The sequence below is a fragment of the Neopelma chrysocephalum genome, unplaced genomic scaffold (genome assembly GCF_003984885.1).
Source record: "Neopelma chrysocephalum unplaced genomic scaffold, ASM398488v2 Primary Assembly neopelma1_24, whole genome shotgun sequence".
NCBI classification, from domain to species: Eukaryota; Metazoa; Chordata; class Aves; order Passeriformes; family Pipridae; genus Neopelma; species Neopelma chrysocephalum.
In genome coordinates this window covers 18,641,338-18,664,710 of record NW_020897693.1, presented here as the reverse complement: position 1 = coordinate 18,664,710, position 23,373 = coordinate 18,641,338, and the positions used below count along the sequence as shown (strand labels likewise).

General features: G+C 41.5%; 1 protein-coding gene across 2 annotated transcripts in view; it reads right to left on the bottom strand.

Annotated features, from left to right (window-relative positions):
* Nucleotides 1–23,373, bottom strand: part of ITPKA (inositol-trisphosphate 3-kinase A) — a 37,046-nt gene that overhangs the window by 522 nt on the left and 13,151 nt on the right. For both annotated transcript variants that reach the window (XM_027706554.1, XM_027706562.1), the window contains 5 exons: nucleotides 12,010–12,106; nucleotides 9,632–9,845; nucleotides 7,759–7,963; nucleotides 1,764–1,865; nucleotides 621–692 (listed from right to left, as the gene is read on the bottom strand). In XM_027706554.1, coding sequence (XP_027562355.1) covers nucleotides 621–692; nucleotides 1,764–1,865; nucleotides 7,759–7,963; nucleotides 9,632–9,845; nucleotides 12,010–12,106 — 690 coding nt within the window. The remainder of the gene's footprint in view (nucleotides 1–620; nucleotides 693–1,763; nucleotides 1,866–7,758; nucleotides 7,964–9,631; nucleotides 9,846–12,009; nucleotides 12,107–23,373) is intronic.

The window sequence follows — 23,373 nt, the reverse complement described above, 5'->3', positions numbered from 1 at the left end:
TGAGCAATTCAGCAAGGCCAGTGACTATTTTCAAAGACAGATTATGACCCATGATTAACAAAAATATCTCCAGTGATAAGAGGACATCAACAAGGTAAAATAAAATGTCTAATCTCATAATCTGGAGCTGTAACAAGCAGAACTTACAATGCTAATGATGCCTTCTGCACAGCAAAGCACAGCAGGGAGAACATCTAAAGCAGAATTATACAGTATTTCATTGTAAATCCATTATAACTAATACAGCCCTCATTGTCAAACTACAACAATGCCATTGTACCAAATGCAAAATTCCACACTGCCATTCCCCTGTAAAGATTCCCACTGGAAGACACCAAGACTAGAGAAACTGCAGGAAACCAGTACTAATAAACCACTCTGTGCAGTGGTCCAGAGTTCCAAGTGCTGTGATATTATAAAGATGGGAGGATTTACTATTTCTTGACTAGTTTAATCTTCTGTATGATTGTGATCAAGGCTTTGTGGTATTTGTGTCGTTAACATACATTAGTTTTGTTCTACAAACTCCTTTCTACTCATACAGTAGGCTATTCTTAAGTACATCTGAATGACCAAATGAAGAAGCAATGCACCTCCACAACATTACACTCACTGCTCACCTCATGTCGCTTGAAGAAGTCTGAGGATTCAAGAATGACATTAATTTCCTGCAGACGCTTGAGGTATTTTTTCTAGAGGAAGAAGAGAAAAAAATCCAAACAACTCATAAACATTTAACTGAAGACTGAATAAAGATACTCTATCTGCAAGAGTCAGTATAATGAAGAGACCATATTACTTTTAGGCTAGAGGTCCTTCAAAACAACAGGTTCATCATTTGAAAGTCAATCTGAAAATACATTTCAGCAAGCTTTCATAGTGAATGAATGGACTGCGGTTCCTCTGCTGCATGTGTTACACCAAATATACTTATCTGTCTTGATTTGGATGCAGTGAGGCTTTCTGCATGTGTTTTTTTTTTCCTTCTTAATAAAGAGAAAAATGTTTCAAGCAGTTAAAAATCTTTCATCTACAGTGAAAAGAGAATGAAAGTGTGTTAGAGAGACAAGGAGCTTCAACCATGGTGGGGGCAGTGGTGGGGATAAAAAGAATCAATGCCTAATGTATAAAGCTCTAGTGCACATTTTTAATGCTGCCCCGTGTTACCTTGCTCCTCCTAGAGGGCTAATCTGCCTCCATAATGGCTTCCACATTGCAGCAAAACACTATGGTATCCTTTGAAGTTTCAAAGACAAGAGATGCGTTATGCCATCTAACACACGCCTGCTGTGCTACCCATGAAGTAGCATACAGGAATTGCTCTTTGAGATGAATTTCATACATGTGAGCACAGCCAGTCACCAATCCCACTTCCTGCCTCTATGCTCTGTTTTTATCCTCCCCAGACTGAATTCTCAAATCACAGGTTTTCCTGCCAACACAGTCCTTGCTTAGATATCATCATCCCTCTGATGCAATTGACACACGTGGTCGAAGCTGATGGCAAGTTAGTCTGAATGACATTTTGCTACCACAAGGTATTTGGGGTGAACTCATGACACGAGCTGATAGAATTAGTCTCAGTCAACTACTTCTCACAGCCCACCAAGTTCGCATGTCCACTCCATGTCCTGAGAGCAACTGAAGTCAAAACCATTTACTTCCTTGGTAGTCTAAGTCCTATTTCATGTACCAAAGAAAGCATGGCCCTGAAGCAAGTTCATTGGGTCCAAGATCAGATAACCTGAAGAGTTCAAACTCACCAGAATAGTTGTGTTGCCCTCAATGAATTCCACAAAAACCTGTAGAACTTGCTCCTGTGTCTTCGTAGTTTTGAAGTTTGTGTTACATGTTCCATCCGCCTTCTGCACAAAACCACACAGAGATGATTTATACCACACGCATATCATTCCCTTCATCAGTCAATCCTCTTGAACCATCAACAGCTTAGCTCTTGCTAACCAGATGAAAGTGAGTAGTTGAACAGGAAGAGAACAGATAAACCAAGAAAGAAGTAGAGGAGAAGAGATACAAAAGCTGATTGGATAACTTTAAATGGCACTGGCACTTCATTTCCTGTTGAGTACAAGAAAATAAAAACAAACCTCGTGATATTACAAGCTTGCAGGAGGGTTTTCTCACATGTCAGTGCTAGCAGTGCAAAGTTCAGTGGGGTAAACCACAGTGACCTCTTTGGTTGTCCTCTTGTCTACCTAGATGTAGTGAAACCCTGGCTGAGAGTGTAAGGGAACATTTCCATGTCCAATTTTACTAGTCCTTTTTTTTTCTATTTGGTGAGGGTTTTTTGTTGTTGTTTTGTGGGTTTTGTTTTTATTGCTATTTCTGTTTATTAATGGGGAAATCAAAGAATCGCAGTTAGGACTCAGTTCCCAACATACCTTTGAACATTAATGTAACCTAGAAGTCACAGAACGGAAATCTAGTTGCAGACAGGAACAACTTGGGATTTGCAATGCTAGCAGAGACAAAGTGAATTTTGACAAAGGACCGTGTAGGCATGCCTGTTCCACGTGGGTCCTGGAGAAATTCAGAGTATTTTTGTGCTAGCAGTAAGGCTCAGTACAGAAGTATCCTGCTACTGAAAAAAAACAAGTCTTTTTATGTGCTGGTACTGACCAGTTTGTGCTTCTGGAATTAAAAGTAAATAAGAGCAGTGCATGAATCAGAGGTATCTGTCAACATAGACTATATGAATATGCAAGTCTCCAGCAGCATCCCTGCTGCTTCAAGAGACACCAAGAGGAGATTTTAGGACAATCGTGTAAGATACGGCAATTACTACAGTTGGTAATAAAAATCCACTGAAACCCTGAAGGATTATCAAACTGTTTTCCTCTCCACTGTATCAGAAAATCCCTCATTTTCATTATAAGAGCAAATCAGCAGGTCATCAAAATGTGTTCTCTCCTACATATTAAGTCACTGTATCAAAACTGGATAAATTCAGCCCCAGTCTCAGCAGGTGAAACACTATTTATTCCACAGCTGAACTTGGCTTCTAACGTATACATGAAAAAATTTCAATAATGCTATAATTCCAGATCTCTCATGCAAGAGAATGAATTAACCGAATGGCAGAGCCATGCAGAACTGCCTCCCACCTACCAGACTTTCTAGCAGCAGAATAAACAGAATTTTATTCCAAGGCTGTGGGCCAGATACAAGTGTGGCATGTCAGCCTGATGAGATGTGCAAGTTATGCAAGAGCAGTTCAGCAGGTAGGCAGTGAAAGTTAGGAGCCATCTGATCTGATGTATGATAATATTCAACAGCACACTGAAATTTGGAACTTCATCTGATGCCTCGTACCTCTTCACTGGAGTAAGATATTTTAAAAATAATTTCTCCCTATGCCACAAATCCCAGTCTGGAATCGCTGCTCTGTGTTCCCTTTTCATCCTTTTTTTTTTTGTCTGAACGGACTAGTTGCTTGCTTCCCTGTGGTTAAGAAACACTGCTATGATTTTGCTCCTTTCCAGTGGTTGGCAGGAAACATAACTGCTGCCTGTCTTATTGTAAACAACATCCAGATTGTGAATGGTACCAGTATTCTAAACCAGGGCTCTGCAACACCTCTGGATGTACCTGAGCCTCAGGAGGCACCTGCCTGACCCACTCCTGGAAGTCATACCTTTGTCAAGGACTCCACATACATTCCTGCACAGCAGAGCAGCCCATCACACAGTGCAGCTCGTGGGTCACTTGCGACACTTCTCATTGCATGTGCCAGTGGCACAGCTAGCAGAAGGGCAGGTTTCACAGTTCCATAAAGTAGTGTTACCTATCTTAACCCATGTGGTCTTGCTTAGAGTCCTCCACAGACTTCCCTTAAAGGACTCTCGCTTACCTTAATGGATACACAAAGATTTATGAATCATATCTGATGTCCTCCTGGGAATATGGCTATCCCTGATCTATGGCTAAAGGAATGGTACCAAAGGAAGAAGTAACTTTTCAAAGTGCACTGACATTCAGTGATAGAATGGGAAGCCAGAAATCCCAGTTCTTGGCCCCACGAATCTCTACTCTGCAAAACTATTAGCTCCATATTGTAGAGAAAATGTTTCTGATGCCTAGCCTTCAGACAGGTCCTGCCAGAGAGGAAACATGCATTTGGAATCTGGCAGGCACAAGATAGCATGTCTTGTGTCATGTTCCAGCTGTAGGGAAACCAAATGGTTTGAATTATTTTTGATAGGAGGAAAAGTGACAAATCCCATAAATGAACCTCACTTGATTTCAGAGATATGGAAGCAAGACAAGGAAAAGAGGCTGTTCAACCTAAAGAGAAAAGGTACTCCACTGATGGAGGAGTGTATACGGTGAATAAGATCTCATTTATTGGCAGCCACTTCACAAAAGGGCTTATATGATTTCACTTTCTTTGGTTCTGCTTCTTACTCAAGCAGCCACAGAGCAGGAATATTTCTGAATGACCAAACCCAACATATCTTCTCAGCTAACTCCAGGAGTTACCACTGAGATCAGGGAGAACATCCCCTTTTCCCCAACAACCACCAGCTGGCACCACTGACTCTTATAGGCTCTCCTCCCAAAATAGGGATCCCTGCAGAATGGCTTTCCTTTTCTGCAAATATACAGAACTGGATATACAGTTCAGCTGCAGTGAAACAGTGTAAGGAGTACTGACGAGCTGTATTGCTTGAACAATTCACTTTCTGCCACCACTTCTCCATGTAAAAAAAATTAAGAGAATGATACCTACATTCCTCATAACAGCACAGGGAGACAGAGGGAAAGGTAATGTAATGAAGTACTCCAAAGCATTTCCTGTGCTTAATCAAGGATTAAGTATTCATGTTTTGCACAGTTACAGCATCGTCTCTGCAGAGGGAAATATTACACAGTCTTGTGCCATACTGCTCCTACCCATCTCTGACAACCAACAAAACCATAAAGAACAAGCCAGGAGACATTTGGAAGCTCCGCTGTGCTCCCTTAGCTCAGTCACTCTCCAGGATTCAACATAAGTCTGTACATGTACACTGATCAACTATCTTTCCAAGAACCTACATTAAAGATCCCAAGATCATCTGGGTTTCTAATTCCATTACAGAGAGCATACAAAAACCTAAGTGGTATAGGAATAAAACAAGCATCTTGATAACATTGTTAGTTGGCTAAAGGGTAAGACAAGATCCTGTGTCTTGGCTGGACTGGAGCCAGATCATCTACCACCCAGACAGTTCCTGCATGATGATGACTGTGTCTAACAGCCAGGAGTGGGTGGCACAGCGTACAGAGGGCCAACACACCATGAGTTGGAAGCCCCAGTTCCTGTATCACAGCAGGAGAATCTGTGAATAATGAAGGGATAAGACAACACAGGGAAGCAGAGAAGAAGGGGGTATTTAAAGAGCCTCTGTCCATCAGAATCACCCTCTTTTATGCCTTTCTTATTTCTATGTGCTTGAATTGTGCAATGGAAGCAAAACTAATCCAGGTTATAATTTACAATGTCCTAATTGACCTAAATTAAATGTGTATAGTCTGGGAACATCCTGACATCACACAGGGTAACCCACACTAACTTCTTTACTGCTGTCGTGTCATGGGTTCCAGGTAAAAAGTACTCACCCAGGGTGTAAGTGGGTTTGGACAGCCCTCACCATGCTCTCTGCTGCTACAAGTACACCTCCATCTAAACCCAAGCAAACTAGTTTAAGGCTGGCTGTGACAAAAAGCACGCTTACAGATTCCAGTAAGTGCTAACATTCAAGTAACTGAGTCAGGGTGATATTCTGAGAGTAGGCTTCTGGTAGGTATCTGACATTGCCATGGAACACAACACATGGAGGACAGGGAGGTGATTCAAAACAGCCAGCACAGCTTCATCAAGGGCAAGTCCTGCCTGACCAACCTAGTGGCCTTCTATGATGGAGTGACTACATCAGTGGACAAAGGAAGGGTTGCAGATGTCATTTATCTGGACTTCTGTAAAGCCTTTGACACAGTCCCCCACAACACCTTTCTCTCCAAATTGGAGAGAGATGGATTTGAGAAGTGGACTGTTAGGTAGATAAGAAAGTGGTTGGACAGTTGCATCCAGAGGGTATTGGTCAATGGCTCAAAGTCCCAGTGGACATCAGTGACAACTGATGGCCCTCAGGAGTCTGTATTGTGACCAGTGTCATTTAATATCTTCATTAAGAACATAGACAAAGGGATCGAGTGCATCCTCAACAAATTTGCAGATAACACCAAGCTGAGTGGTGTGGTTGACACACCTGAAGGACAGGATGCCACCCTGAGGGACCTGGACAGGCTTGAGAAGTGGGCCCATGGGAATCTCATGTAGTTTAAGTGCAAGGTGCTGTACTTGGGTCAGGGCAACCTGTGGTATCAATTCAGGCTGGGGGATGAACAGATGAAGAGCAGTCCTGCCAAGAAGGACTTGGGGGTGCTGGTGGGTGAGAGGCTGGATGTGAGCTGGCAGTGAATGTGCACTTGCAGCCCAGAAAGCCAATTGTATCCTGGGCTGCATCAAAAGCAGCGTGGCCAGCAGATGGACAGAGGGGATTTTGCCCCTGTGCTCTGGTGAGACCCCATCCGGAATACTGCATCTAGTTCTGGGGTCCCCAGCACAGGAAGGACAGAGACCTGTTGGAGCAAGGCCAGAGATGAGCCACCAAGATGATTAAAGGGATGGAACACCTCTCCTATGAGGAAAGGCTGAAAGAATTGGGTTTATCCAGCTTGTAAAAGAGAAGGCTTTGGAGTAACCAGTACCTGAAGGGAGCCTATAAGATAGAGACGGACTTATTGCAAGAGCATATAGTCATAGAACAAAGGGGAATGGCTTCAAACTGAGAGTAGGTTTAGATTAGTTAGTAGGAAAAAATTCCTCTCTATGAGGTTAGTGAGGCACTGGAACAGGTTGCCCAGAGAAGTTGTGGACACCCCATCCCTAGAATTGTTTAAGGTCAGGTTGGATGGAGCTCTGAGCAACCTGGTCTAGTGAAAGCTGTCCCTGCCCACAGCATGGGGGTTACATGATCTTAAAGGTTCCTTCCAACCTAGGCCATTCTATGATTCTGTGATTCTATTTAATATGAAGAATTAATTGGTAGGAAACAAAATTGCCAAGGTTCTTCTATGGCTGTAAGGTAGTATTCTAGGAAAGGTACAGGGGCACAGACTTATCCATCAAGAACAGATGGACTTTGTTGATAGAGAAAATTTATTTTGGATTATTTTGGCTTTATTCCAGCTCCATCTATACTGGATATCGTCATGTACTTAAAAGGAAAAGCGGTTTCCTCGATCCCAAGAGTATCTTAGCAAATGCTTTTAACATGCCTTGCAAATAAACATAACTGCAATAAACCCACTTTACTGTGATTCACTTGGAATAAATATGTATAGTTCTTGGATAAAAAAAGTAATTGCCTGGGGAGAGGCGGTTAATTCTTCTGTTCTGAATTCCTCCTTATAACAGTCTCATTTTCAGTCTATCTATACGGTGTACCTCCTTGAGTCCTTCCTGCAAAGTCTCTGTGGTGAATTCAAGTATGGCTGATGTGTACTTGAAGTTTAAATTCATTGACACTGCTCTGTTATAATTACAATGAATGCTTTAAAACTGCAATACAGTGAACTCTATGTTTTCAGTTAGTGCATTTTCACATAATCCTTTGGACTAGCACTAGCTTTTTGATTAATCAACACATCAAACAAAGTTCAGTCTCCAGGAACAAGCAGAAGTGAAACTATTACCTTAATTCCTTCAATCCTGAAACCCAGGTTGGCGCTAGAGCTGATGGTTTCCCTCCACTGCATGTAGCGGGGTTTGGTGACAGCATGCTGGGCATTCTCTTCAGCCGTGGGAGCAAGAGGATCCACTTCAATCATTTTTTTGTACATGTCCTTACGCAGCTTTGGTTTCTCTCGTGCCTTAGTCAACTCTTCCTCCAAGTACGTTCTACAAAAACATTCCATCCCAACAAAACTGTAAGGTCTTCCCAAACATTTCTTTTTACAACTTACAAATTGGCTTAAAAAAATATCAACCAGAAAAGTAAGTGTTATCATTGCTCCAGTTTTGCATATGGGGAAACTAAAGAACACAGAGTAATGACTGTGCAGATGTATTTAGTGAAACAGCTGCATGAATCGGGAACTATCATTCATTTCTTGTTCTAACTACACTTTTACTTACTGTTACAAGTTATTGTTATGTCCTGGTTACAGAGTAGAAGAAAGATGAATTCCTACTGTGCCATGAAACAGAATTGCATTTTCAGAGGACAGCTAGGAGAGATCACTTAAAAACAAATAGGGCTTCTGAAGACTTACTGTTTTCTCTCTCTTCAAAAAAAACCGTAACATCAGTCATGAGTACTTTTCTTTAGGCCTCAGAAAGTTCAAGTTTTACTTAATTCATCACAGTGAAAGGCAGAATCACTCTTCACACAGTAAAAACTAAGGAGTAAAGCAGATTATCTGAACAGTTCCAAATCAGAAGAGGTAACTAAGAACAGGAAGGTGAAGGGTCACAAACCTTCCACATTTTGCTCTTATCACTCAATCTGTTAATCCGGTAACTGCTAGAAAGGCACTGCCCATGTTCTCTACATTTCACTGGATTCCTAAAGCTTGCACTTTGTCAAGTGCCTGGAGCTTACTTGCTGCATCACATTGTAACAAATCAGGATGGCGTTTAGGAGATGCTGTCACTCATTGCCAGAATGTTGCCTACTCTGAATAAAATACGTGCTGCTGCAAATCCTTCTCCTCTTTCTTCTGAGCATACCAGTGCTACATACTTCTACTCTGATTTAGCTGACAATTCATTTAAAATTTTGCATCTATTTGAAAAGGAGTACCTACACTCCTGTAAGTAGAGGAACTCATTTATGACAATAACTCTTGAGCATCTGAGCTGACACCCAAAGGATTACTATGACAGTTCATACCTCTCTACTGTTACTACAGACTCCCAACAGATCCCTATCTATACTGTTATTAAAGACTCTCATCAGATCCCTATCTCTTTGTTATGCTTAGATAGTATTATTAAGGTTTTCCTCTTAATCACAGACAAGGTAATAGCAACACCTTCAGATGCCTGAGTAGGGAAAAACACAGGTCAGTCCTGAGCAGATGGACAGCTCTTTACAGAAAAGATCAATACAAGTGAAGACTCATTCAAGCACTGGAAATGGACTCTCATGCTGCTCTTCAGTCATTTGCATTTGGACATGGGAATTTTACTATTTGTGGGGCCTTCTGAATCACTGCATACAGAAAGATTCAATAAACTGTCAGTGAACAAATCGTGTAGGGTTTTTTCCTTGTATTATCAGACCACTGCAGAGAAACTTTTTCTTAAATCACCCCTGAAAATTTCTTGATATGGATAGTTTTTGAGGCTATAGATCAGTTAGTTTCCAGAATCCATGTACAACCAGGCAATAACAGGACATACTGCCCCCAGGCTGTCCAAGGCGATTGCCACAATAGGTTGTCTGTATTGAATCCCAAGGATCCAAAAACATTACCCAACTCCTCCAGACAGAGCATGACCACATCTCTCCCTTCCTTCAAATGCACATGGGTTAGAAAGCACTTTCTTTTTCATTTACCCCACCTGATCCCCATCTTGCAGTCCATCACGCTTGGCCCTTCAAAATCAGTAAGCAAGTCATCCAGCTGAATGTAGCTCTCGCCATCTCTCTCCACCACACCATGGAAGCAAGGGACACAGGAGCGTAGGGGGTCTTTCATCAATCGTTCAAAACACTCCTTTTCATTCTCTGAGAAGCGTTTGAGAATCTTCCCACTATCAGCTGCCTTAAAACTCCCTAAAAAAAGAAATCAAACAAAGGCTGACAGGACTGACATGCAAAAAAAGAAAAATCTCTTCCCCCACCACTCCAGTTTCATCTACCTCAGCCTCATGGCACCAGTTACAGATTCCCCCTGAATACAAGTGACAACATGCTTTTCATAAAAAATAAAATATACAGGACAAACAGCCATTGGCAGTGAAAGTCCATTTGGATACATTCCCATGTTAGAATTTATAGCTTTAAGGAGTGCAGCTGCTCCAGGCCATTGGGCTGTTGTTTGCCTTTTTTCCAAGCTAAAGGTCTTTGCTAGGTTATTAAACAGTACTATACTTACTCAAATGCACAGGAAGAAGCCACAAGCCAGAATTCATTAATCCTCTGACAGGCTATTTTAAAGCTGCATAACACTGCCAGCATTGGCTTTGTCCTTAATCCTCGCACAGGGTATATGTACCTGCTGAGCGTGTACGTACGGAGGCAGCGCAGTCAATCAGTGATCGTTAAACAGCCAGGAACAGGCCAGAAGCCAAGAACTGCCTTTCTACACACACAGTGACTGCGCAAGCGTTTACCTGCAGGTACTGCCTCTTCTCTGGAAAACTGCTAATCTGCTAATACCCTGCAGGTACAGTCTGTAGTGAAATTGTCTTTTTTTACAGTGCTGTGTCTGAATGGTATCCAGTACAAATGAGTCTGCATAGGCCACGATTAGCAGTAAGCAGACTCCAGCTGTCTGGAGATTCCTGTCCAAACACTCTCCTGTCTTGCAACCTGCCAGTAACAGCTGAGGAAAGTACACATTTCATTCAGAGGTACCCTCTAATCTATATGAAAAACTGGGCACCAAAGTAGGAGCTCTGTTAATCCTGGGGATAATGCTCAACTTTCATCACAGCAAGATCCTTCAGCCATTGCAAACTAGTTCTTCTCTGACAAACCCTAGAACTGGCACTGCTTCGGAACAAGGGTAAGAGTGGTGATGGCCCAGGTTTTAGTTCAGAAAAAACCTGTCACATCAGAGAAGAACAGCTGCAAAAAGGATGGACTAAACACAACCACAGAAAACAATTAAAAGGAAACCGGAACAGTATCTCTCCTAATCATCTTCTAGTAAACTCTCAACCCTCCTCTACCACTCGACTGCACAAGTCTCCAGAAGGTTATGATTACATAACTAGTACATCACTCCATGCAGATCAAGCCAACTCCATACACTCTGTCATAAAAACTGCACTAAGACTGGGTCACCTTGGCACTTTGTGTGATACAAGTCAGCCCCACCAACAACATGTGCAAAATGCACCTACACAATTTCTAAGGCTAAATAAATTCCTCAGCACAACTTTAAAGTGCACCATATTAGTGCATTAGCATATAAAGAGGTGGTTCAGGTACTGCATTACACCATGATACAGCGTAGGTGTCTGCCCACGTGTGTACTAATAACCCCCCCCCACTAGCACCACATAGGAATTAAATGAAGCATGAGAGATGCAAACATCATGACTTCCCTTTGTTGGTTTTTTGCTTTACCAATGAAACAAAGCCTACATCAGGAGCACACTTAACAACTTCTACAAATACAAAACTAGAACCTGCCAACTGAGCTGCCCCTTGCACTCATACAGTGAACAATGATGGGCTCACAATGCAAACACCTGGTTTAGCAAGTCCATTTTTACCACATTTGTTTTCCACCCAAAGACTTATATTAAGATGAGGAGTTTGTGGTTGGTATCAGAAACACTATCCTTGCCAGGGCTGAAGCACTGACAGACATGAACAGTAATCCTTCCCACTAGAGAACTAACTATTGGCTACTCAGTCAAGAAAAATGATCTCATCCCACAACCAACGGCAACAGATGGATTAGGGCTTTAACTCCCCATTCCTTCTTGTTTCCCTCTAACATGTATTTTACACATATCACCTTGTAAGGAGGAATCGGGAGCCTGGCCCTTCCCCAGAGTCTCATCATTGCTTCCTTGCTCATCTCATTATTCAGGTGTATCACTCCCTCTTCCCTATCCCCACCACAACTGAAAGATGTGCTAGTTCACAGATTTATGTGATATTGGCTGCTTCCTTTTTACCTGCAGGAAACAGAGAAACACTGTTTTCCTCACTGCTGCCATCCTCAGTCCAGAGACAAACGCATCGAAGATATGCATCTCACCTGTATGCCCAGCCAGCTGCACCCATGAGTAGCGTTTCTTGAAGGGGCTGATGACTGGTAAGTTAACCATGGTTTTAATTGTATGCCATGCCTTTTTCTGGAAATCAAAGAAAAGAAACATTACGTTGGGCAGAAGCTGAAATCCTGACATGCCATAAATGTATCACACAGCTTCATGCACATTGAATTGTTCCTCACTAATTTTAAGTGCTCAAAGGCGGAACCACAAAGCAAACACTATGATCACTGCTGGAAAAATATGCACACAAACCCAAGAATGAACAAATAAAGATAACGCCCTACCATGCACAACAAAGCTATTTGTAAGAAAGAAAAAAAAAAGTCATACTGCATGTCACAGGCCTGTTCTTAGCCACACCTCACTCTCTCTGTGTCTGAGTCACACAGTATGCAGACAGCAGATGTTGAACGAACACACACACGCACACATACGTACATTTAAGTTTCCATGAGACATGCACATAAGCTGCTTGCCACTGTCAGCAACACTTCCTTTCCCAGAGAACTTCACCATCACCTTATGATTAACGGCTTTCTCCAAGTCAGCAGGTAAGCCTTACTGAGACAGATGCATAGAAAACGTATCTCTAGTCGGACACAGAACTCACCCAGGTCCCTCAGCACCCACTGACCGTGTGCTGTAGGATGTCCTGCAGGTCACAAATTTTCCTGCTCCCTCCCCTCTTTCCCAATCCTGTTACTTTTTAACAAAGCTGGGCATTGCTCTGGCAACCTTTGGCGTACACAGGGTGCAGCTGTTTGGGTACTGCAGGCAGACAGGGAAACAGAACAGCTGCTTACAAAGAGCAGCTGAGTGCTCTGTGACAAAAGCAGAAAGGAAAAAAAAGTAGAAAGTGAAAACATCTCATGCTCTGAAACTCAAATGCAGGTGGGAGAGAACCACAGCCCACCAGTGTTCACGTTACACTCTGAGGAATCCCAAAGTGCTTCACAGACAAGGGTAGCAGCCTTATTCACCAGAACATGATACTCTGCTGGAGAAGAAACATGGAGCTGCACGATACTCTTGCATGACAATTTTGTGCTAAGGGGTTTTTGTTGAGATCAAGTATAGCTGGGGATTAGGCTGAATTTACAGAAGTGCTTATCAGTGGCCTAGCTGGAATTCACCAAAATAAATGGGAGGCATTGATGTCACTGAAAATAAGTTTAGGTACTTGCTCATCACCTGAGAAATCCCCATTCAAAACAACCATGTCTATTCATGCATTATGAATACTGATCTGACGATTTAGGTGCTTAGGATACCTAATTTTTATTGTCTTCTACACTGTACTTCTGTAGAAGTGAAAAACAGAAAAAGTGAAATTGCAGGCGATACACAGGCAAAATGTTGCTCTCCAGATCCCACTCTGACCTGGCTACACTTCCCCAAACTTGTTCACTTAAACCATTTTTTATAAAGTATCCTCTAGCAACACTGGTCACCATGTGAGGACAAAACTCTGCAGCTATCTTAGAATGTATTAAGAGGACATGTGAACTCACAGACACAAGCGATCTTTCTTTTAAGGATTTGTCTTCCCAAGAAAGTTTTACGTTATGCTTCAAATTAAACTGACATACCAATACAGTCACCATATGAGCATACTTACGCTGAAATAACATTGCTTCTCCCTATTTAACTAAATTTGGTTTTGAACAGGGTTCAAGCCGAAATGAAGTCACTCTTGGTCAGATATATGCCCCGTGCATCAGTAATACTTTTGAAAACATACTATGCCAGTGAGAGGAAGCAGAGAAAATCCTGGATGTTTGAGAATTATGAAGACTCAGTTGCACTTAATAGAACTCCACAGTTGTTACTAGCTCTAGCTGAACTCCAATTTCATAAATAACTTCTGCAGGTTTAAATGACTCTTTCATATGCCATATTATTCGGATTTCATATTTTAGACTATTTGTCTTAAGCTGTTTCAAACTGCAGCCTTGCAATGTTAAACAGCAACTTGCCTCTATGGCAGAGCTAGCTGCTGTTTAGTGAAGACGAGAGAGACTCTTGCACACCACTTAAACATGTCCATAGATTCCTTCCGGAGGAAAGTGAAATGTAAATATTGTTATTCAAGTAGCAAAGATATATTATTTTTGTATAGTTTATTTGCCAGATTTAAGTGATAGCAGAAGTCCTTTAGTCTACTTTGCTGTTTCTACTACAGAAGGACGCAGCCCCAAGTTATTTAAAGAATAGTTGAAAGTAAACATCATTCTGAAGTAAAATGACCCCTTTGAATTTAACTCCTGCTGATGATTTAGTTTTTCAAGATCCCATACAAATTTTCAGGGTAACACTGCTTTTTCCACATCCCTTAATCAGAAGTCAGCATTGCTCCATAATCCTTCCATAAAGATAATAATATATTCATTATAATGTTCCACTTCTAACAAACTGCATCCTCTTTCCCAATGACTTGTCATACTGCTATATCCACCAGTAGTGAGAAGCACAGGTTTTCAAGGAATGCACATCAAGTGTCAATGCAACATCACACTCCAGTGGCTCTCCCACCTCCTCCCTCCCACCAAACTCTAAGAGGCTGCAGCTTTTATTTGTACTGTGGGTGTGAAGCATAGACAATGGGCCAAATTCAGCCCCAGCTCAAGTGGACTTTGGCTGCTTAGGTTACAGGTGCCTTGGATGAGTATGTTTTAAGTTGCTCATCCAATAAATAGGCACTGACAATTTTTATTTACTTTTTTTAACATTTTAAATAATTTCTTCACAAACCCTTCCCCCCCCTCAAGACAGGGAAAGCATAAGGCTCAAGCTTTCAGACTCATGCTGTGGAGCATGCTGCCATCGGCAGGGGTTCAGCAGTTGCATATCCCTCTGCTGCGACTTCCAGTCTCCCAACTAACTCAACCGGGATACAAACTGCCAGGATGCAAGCAGAGCTGCATACTGTTGAAGCAGTGGTATGAGTGGGAAGATGAAAACTTTGTGCCTGCTGTAGGAGGAATCTTTCCCACTTCTATTTCTAAAGTGAGATTTCTTCTTCTTTGTTAGCAATGGTATTATGTGCTTTTCAAATCACTGTTTTATGCTGCAATGGCAAAGAGGGCTTCTACCACTGCCCATCTGTAATTGCAGTCCTTATTTCTCTCAGTCCCTGTTTCTTCTAGATTCCTGCTCAGTCTTCCATGATCTTTTGCTCTGCCTGGATTTCTCCAAGACCTCATTTCTTCTAGATTCCCAATGAAAACTGAGATATCTCTGTACTGTATCTGCACTCAGGATTGCCCGAATCAGATGCTCTTGACATCACTGATGCTGTTTTATATGCCTCTTGAGATAATACACTCAAGAGTTTTCCAACAGTAAAAAGGAAAGCATTCCAAAAGAGTCAAGAGACAAACATGAAAAGCATTAACCTTCTAAAATTCAGCATATAAATTACTCAACGTGAATTGTAACTGACACACTATACAAACCTCCCTAAGCAATAAAAGGTGTGGGACACTAAAGAGGGGAAAAGCTAGTTGCCTGCCACTGGGTCAGCCCATGTGACAGGCTGTGACATGGCAAGTGTATCCCTGTCAGCAAATGGACAAAAATTCAGGGAAGAAAATGGGAGAACCGATTCAAGCAATGTAGCCACAATGCACGCAAAGGACTGTGGTTTGCTATTTGACATTGATCTGCTATCTGAATTACTCTTTTGAACCACTTTTCTGAATTTGAAGCACAGTTTTGAAGAGAAGCATACATCCACGCAGGAAATGTGGCACACTTGGACTATGTTAGCACAGCATATCCAGACAAGATGCCAGATGAGGTATTCCCAACCTATTCAACCCTGGATAAAGGTAGCTGCTGCCATCATGTCTATCCATTAAGAAAGAGCGAAGAGCAGCAGCAACTGAGCGCTACTGGTTTCTGTGAGCACAGCTTTCTCCAGGCCTTTTCTCATGATGAGCGCACATCTTCGTATGTTACTAGGATGGAGCAGCACAGCCATCATCACAGAATATGCTGAGTTGGAAGGGACCCTGCACAAATACACCAGCAGGACTTGCCTGATGAAAAACCACTAAAATCACTGGGAGGTGTTTCATCCATTTGAAGAGGTTTTGACTCAGATCTCACTGTCCCCAAGAATTAATCTGCAGGGACTACCAGGCTTTCCTGACACCCTCCCACCATTTCAGGACAAGGGCTATAACATCCTAATAGCCAACCTCGCTGAAGAGATTAGTGCAAACTCCCTGAATTGGGAGGGGGTTTTTTGGTTGCTCTTCTTGTTTTACAAGCAGTATAGAACAACCGACATCTGTTCGAGCATATGCTGAATCCCTTCAGGGACAGGAGAACCACTCTAAAGGCAATGGGGGATAGGGACCTGAACCTTCCTCTGCTGTTCTGTGGAAAAATAAATAAAATCTCTCCCTTGTTTACGGGTAAAAATGAAAACAAATATCTCAGTTCTGTGAATGCCTTAAACACATGTAACTACCCTCAGACAAGCTTTGACAAGCAGGTAACATACACAAGAATTTGTTTCACTTACTACTTTTCAGCAATTACAATAATTAAAAACATCAATTGTTTTTTAAAAATTAAAATCATCAAAAGTATTGAGGAAGGGGGTATAAGAAAAATCTTTTTGTCAGAAAAAGAAAGTAATTCAGCTTTAATAGTTCTAGCACACTACTTGAAACTACAGTGAGCTAAAGAACAAACACCAAAATTAACATGAATCAACAGGGTCTTTAAAAGCGTCCATGATTCCACCAGCAACAGAGTGGAGGACTAGTTTCTTGCCTGAGCTCATAAATCTTCATGGAAATTCTACTAGACTTCAGTAAACAATGACCCTTGAATCCTTTTTTTCCAGGAATATTTCAGCAGTTTCTTTATCTGAGATCCTGTTGTCTTTTTTTGTGCACTAGTACAAAGCCTACACAAGCCTACAGAGAGCTATTGCGACAGCAAGAAACAAAAGGAAAATGAGAAGGTTTTTTTGTAATTTTTTTTCCTAAAAGGCTTTAAGAAAGAGTACTTAATTGTCAGTCATAAAAATCTACTGTTCTCTTAAAGTCTTTACATCATTTAGGCTAAATTCTGCCACTCTGGGACATGGGGGCTGAAATCTGATCTATAAGGCTGGTTGCCACTGCCTACTCAGTGTCTCACTAACTCTTAGAAGGAACAAAGTTCCTCCACAGGGACTTGCAAGGAGTACAGAAAACTATAATTATCAAAAAGTAACTACGTGCACTTCAAAATAATCCTGTAAGAGCCATGTGCTGAAAATGCAAAAGCACTAGAGCAACACCTTGCCTGGGATCTTGGCCAATGCAGTGAGCAGCAAGTACATGAGGTGGTGATGGGTGTTGGCCTCTTTTGGGGCACAGTAACCATAGTAATAGTGACTGGAAAAGTAACACCTGGGAACCCATCAAACCAGTAGCTGGAACTGCCTTCTGCAAGCAGGCCCTAAACTAACACTAAGAATTACTAGGCTGGGTATCAGTTATGACTTATCTGTGCACAGTATTAGTCATCCTCCAGTGGCTCACTTTTCTGCTGTGATGGGGTTTTTTTTGCCCCCAGTTCTCTTCCTTTTTCCTTCCTTTTCACACACTAACACCAATGTTACTCTGAGTGACACAACAAATCCTCATGAGGTCCGTAATATTACTCTCAGAGGTGTCTTAAGTAGCAGTGTGAGCAGGTGGTCACTCTCTGTTAATAACTGTTCCTTTTAAACTCTGTGTATCTTATACAGTTTTATTATTGCTTCACAGAATCACAAAAAGGGTAAGGTTGGAAGGGACCACAGTGGATTATCTGTCCAACCTCTCTGCTCAGAGTCATCCCAGAACACATGGCACAGGATTGCACCCAGACAGTTCTTAATATCTCCAATGAGGGAGACTCCATGACCTCTCTGGGCAACCTGTTTCAGTGCACAGTCACCTGCACAGTAAAGAAGTTCTTCCTTACATGCAGATGGAACTTTGTGTGCATCAGTTCTGCCCATTGCCTCTTGTTCTATTGCTTGGTACTACCAAGGGAAGAGCCTGGATCCTTCCTCTTGGCACCTTCCCTTCAGATACTTATAGACATTGATGAGGTCCCTTCTCAGTCATCTCTTCTCAAGACTGAACATGCCCAGCTCCCTCAGCCTTCTCTCACATGAGAGATGGTCCAGTCTCCTAATCATTTACATAGCCCTCCTCTGGACCTGCTAAAGGAGCTCATGTCTCTCTTGTACTGATGAGCACAGAATTGAACACAGCACTTCAGATGCAGCCTCACTACGGCTGAGTACATGGTCCAGGATCACCTCCCTCAACCTGCTGGCAATGCTCTTTCTAATGTACCCCAGGATACCATTGGCCTTCTTGGCCAATTGTGTATACTTTTTATAGTATGCACAATTACGTAACTGAAAATGATTTTAAAACCCTCTGAGTTAATTTTATCTACAAAACCCTTGTTATATTTATCATAGTTTATTAAAACTGAAATCAGTTTGAAAGCTAGTTTGTTTTCTTAATTCTCTATGCCATTTTATTCAATTATTTAATAATTTAGAAAATGAAATTAACATATTCAGATTTGTTCTCTGTTTTCATTAGTGTTTGTCACTTTATTTGAATTGGTTTTGACCTGACTTATTGGACCTATACAGGTAAAGAACTTAAATGTAGTTCCAAAGCTACTAACCATATTATCTTAATGAAGTAAGCCTAGCCCAAACAAAACTTTGTTTTCACCTATTTCAATGTAGTCAATACCTGCCACTACCATAAAAAGCTTCCATAAGAAATAATTTTGAGCAAACCACAACCAAGACAGTTACTAGCCTAATTTAATTACCATTATTAGATTTGCTTCTCTCTGTGAATGTAATCAATAACTACAGTACTATAATTACAACCTATTAAAAACCATAATCACACAACACTTTAGCAACTGAAGTGTATCTACTGCTTTGTCAAAATCACAATACTCTACCAAGACAAGTTGTTATCAGCATAATTTTCCCCATCCTAATGACTTTTCCATGGGCGCAGCCTCACAGCAGTGAGTATGTAATAACCAGTGGTTATTAGGGGTTTAATTTTTTCAGGGGAGTACAGCTCTGGGACAGCCCATCATCTCATGGAGAGAACTGGGGATTTGAGTGATGTTATATATATATAAAAAATTTTAAAAATTATAGTGAGAGTTGCTGAGCAACACAGTATCTTTCCGGTTACAGTCACAAAATTTGCCTACCAAGGGACTCTGGTTTTGAGTTCTTTCATTTTGAGGCTTAGTGTAATTGTCTTTGCAGATGTGAAAGAGGCAGGTAGTTGACTTGGTCAGATCCAGATCTTGAAACAGCAGACATTTTTATGCCAAATGTAAGCAAAGTATAATTATCCTTGGTGTTTCTCCTAGTAATATATACAGATATATATATATACACATGTTCATGCACAATTTAAAATATCTAAAGCAGATAGTAAAACCTTTCATTGCAGTTAATCAAAATTCCATTACTTTTTTTTTTAATTGTCCAGACTATAACAACTCCTAGGCTTGGGATCATTTGGTATTTGAAGAAACTCAGAACACCTAACAAGACATGGAGAAAGTAAAGCACACATGACAATTTTCCCTTTTTTGTTGGGAGAAATATAACTTAAATATCCACAAAAGTTCTGTGTAGGGAAGCAAGGCACAAGATTTTCCCGTAGCTAAACCAAAAATGCTCCAAATAACAACAACAACAAAAATCCCTGAATTTGTCATACAAGGCACTTACTTTATACTTTCAGCAGCTTGTTTCTGTGCTTTTGCCCCTTATTAAAGGTTTGTGGAATCCTCAAGCTAAAGAGATTCTTGCTGCCAAGTCTACTACCCACTTGGCTGAATCAGACATGAATCACAAACTGAGACAAAGATCTCAATGGGTGGGAGGTGAAAGAGCAAGTCAAGAAGAATGCTCCCCAAGCGTATGTGAGCAAACCCTCACACAAACCTTTTTAACTAAGTTTCTGAGTGCAACACTTAATTCAGCTCCCAAGATAGGGTAAGGCTCCTACAGCAGCTGACTTAGCCCTGTTATTACCACATTTCATCTTCTCTTGGTCCTGGGCAGGAAACAGGTTCCTGATGCACACAAATACTAATCTGCACAGTAGTGACTGTTTATCCCCGGACAAAAAGGTATTTAGGGCCAGAATGTTGTTCTATGATACCTTACATCTGGACAGCCTGGTCCAAAGTCCAGAGTTTTGAGCATCAGCTTTACAGAGTCTGTGCCCTGACATGCAATGGCATCATTCTTCAGACTGACTGAGGTGCTACGGCAACCAATGCCAACTGATAATTTGGCCAAATCACTGCAACTGGCCTTTTGCCAGGGCAGCTGTGTTACTTCAAATGCTGTCAGCTGTCGCTCAAGGAATACAAACAATGTAACCATGTCCCTGGTCAAGGATATCCCTGAGCAAACTCCACCTGCTGGATGCCTTGGCAGCCTTGACCATCGTTGTATCTGCTACAGTCCCCAAGAGAACATAACACTCACTGCTTTGTCACACAATTGATCTTCCTGTGCTGTGCGAGTGCCAGCTGGAGCTGTAAGACTGATAACAGCAAGGGAGAACACGTGCTCCTAAAGAACGGCAGTTTGCACACTACACAAGCAGCTTCCTGATCAACACCTCTCATCAGACTGCCAGGCAAACTGTGACTACACCTTCATCTCTCCCTTCCTCTCTTTCAGCATTCAGCCTCCAAACCTTTGAGGAGAAAGAGCGCTCAGCCTGTACTTAGCCCTTGATGCTTCTGGCTTTGCACTCAGCCATGGGTGAGGGCCACAGCTGCTCAACCAGCATTTGGCAGGTGTATCCTCTGACTGCAGGGTTTCTATTTCCTGTTTGTTCTGCACTCATGATGGGCTGGGCTAAATCTTCAGAGTCATGAGAAACACTTAATGCAATAAGCAGAAAGAACACTGCACGTCAGAAGCCTCAGGTTCCTGTGTTTTCTCCTCTGTCGTGCCCCACCATGCAGTGAAATGCACATATTATTTGGCTTTGCTACCCTTTAGGATACTTGGTAAGTTTGCTGGGTGTTCATTATGTCTGGGCTAAAGGAAGTAGTGAAGGTTAAGAGAAATGGATGGTTGGTATCGGACTAAATTATTAGGAGCATAAAATCCTATGTCCCACTCCACACCTGGGTCCTATTTGTAACTCCAGGAGCAAATTCCTCTCCAAATCAGAGGAAAATGAACTACAAAGACACAAAAGCATTGCTTGCCTTCCTGGAAACAGCATCAAGAGCCACAGCCTGCTGACTATTCTGCAGGAATCAAGGTTGGTATTTTGTTTCTGGTTATAACCAACTGAAATATCTACAATCTCTATTATTCCCAGGTCAAAAGACAAAATAGTCAAGTATAGATGGCTTTAAAGCTGCACTGGCACAAGGGTTTCCTTATCTCACAGATATGTTGACTGAAAGACAGATTTTATTTTAATACGACAACCAGTTTCTGTTCTAAGGGATATTGAACTGTCTATCTTTCATAGCAGGCATTAAACATGGCTATTATCTCTACTTTCACAGCTTGTGCTCTGCTCTGAAAGACACTGGTTCTCTAACACGATGGAGCTCTGCCACCTGTCCTCACTGAACACAGGAAAACAGAACCAAAGACATTCTGCCTGTACCAGGGTTTTGCCAGAACATCAGTCCTGCTGGAAACTGAAATTTTATTATCCAAGAAGTAAATTAAACGTTCCTCTCTATAGGAAAGTTGACTCACTTTCAGAGCCCAGACATCTGAGATTTATTCAGGCTGTCCATCACCCAGAAAAGTTTGTGGTAAATCAAACATCACTTTAGCAGATGGTGTGGCAGCAGGAAAGAAATCTTTCTTAACCTCCAAAATAACTGCAGTTTAAATCTTCAGAAACAGTTTAGCAATTTGATAATTCTCTGCCCATCCCCCACTTCTCCTTCACCTGTCGTGGGTCACTAACTGACATCACCAGTTACAAGAAAGGGACATCTAGAAATATAACACTTTAGATGATAAAATAAACCTAACATCTTATTAGGTAGGAAACAGCATTATCAGTTCAAAACAGGATGAATATTTGGGCATGCTTAAAACCCAAACAGATCCACATTTATCTATACACAGACCAATAAACAGGTTTAGCCTAAAACATAAGCACAATTTATTAAGGTACAAACGTGTCATTTGTGAACCGTGCATGATCTCAAATCCAAATGTACTACAAGTGCCAATTCATTTAAATCAGGTGTAGTTTCTGCATAACATCAAGAGAGGCTGTGTTCTGGCAACAAGCCAGGAAATAACTTCAAGAAGCTAATCTCCCCTGAGTGACCTCGGGAAGATGAAGCATGTGCTTCATCTTACTTGCTATGCTGGTGCAGACTGTTAGCTGGAGACACAACTCTGACCTGCCTGCCCAGCAGTTTGGGGCTAGGCTCACCACCAGTTCAACACCCCAGTGATTCAGTGGCCACAGGAGAATCTCCAGTCTGAACAGATAAAGAGAAATAAAGAAAATTTTGATGCTTATCCTTTATTTACACTTTCCTACTCACCAGAAAACACTATCATTAGACTCCTCTCTTCCTATCCCTAGCAGCTTGGGTTAGTGGACACATGCTGAAAGCTTACCATGCTTTCAACATGTCCTCCTGTAAGAACCTCAGAAGCCATATCCCATAAAACACTGAGATTCTGCCTGAAAGAAATGTAGCATTGTAACAGTGGGAGACTATTGTGATATAATTATTTTTTTTTCTGTAGGAAAGGATAGGAAGCACAAGGATAGAATTAAGGTTGCTGTAAATACCTACTGGTTATCTGTGATGATTGTGCTCCCTTTTGGTTGGTATTCTAAGAAAGTTTTGACAAACTGGAGGAAAATTCAGGGATGAATAACAATCATCATATTGCTGAGGCCAAAACAATTATATTTGTTTATCCTGAGAGGACCAAGCATGGCAACTGTTTTCTAATACACAACAAGGTTTCATAACTATAAGAGCAGTCACTTGTTCTCCATGACCACTGGGAATGACAAGAACAAATGGCTTTAATTCATAACAAACCCAAAATATTCAGGTGAGACATGAGAAAAGGGCTATCTGGTGTATCAGTGAGTTTTAAAACAAGCTTGACAAATGCTTGTAAAATTAGGGTCTAACTCAGACACAGGAGAGACCTGTCACCAAGACAGAACTGGGCTGCTGCCAGTGTCAATGAGTTGCAATACTTTTAAAGGAGTCCTTGTCATAAGCCCCTAGATGGTTCATCACCAGTGGTCTTATGATAC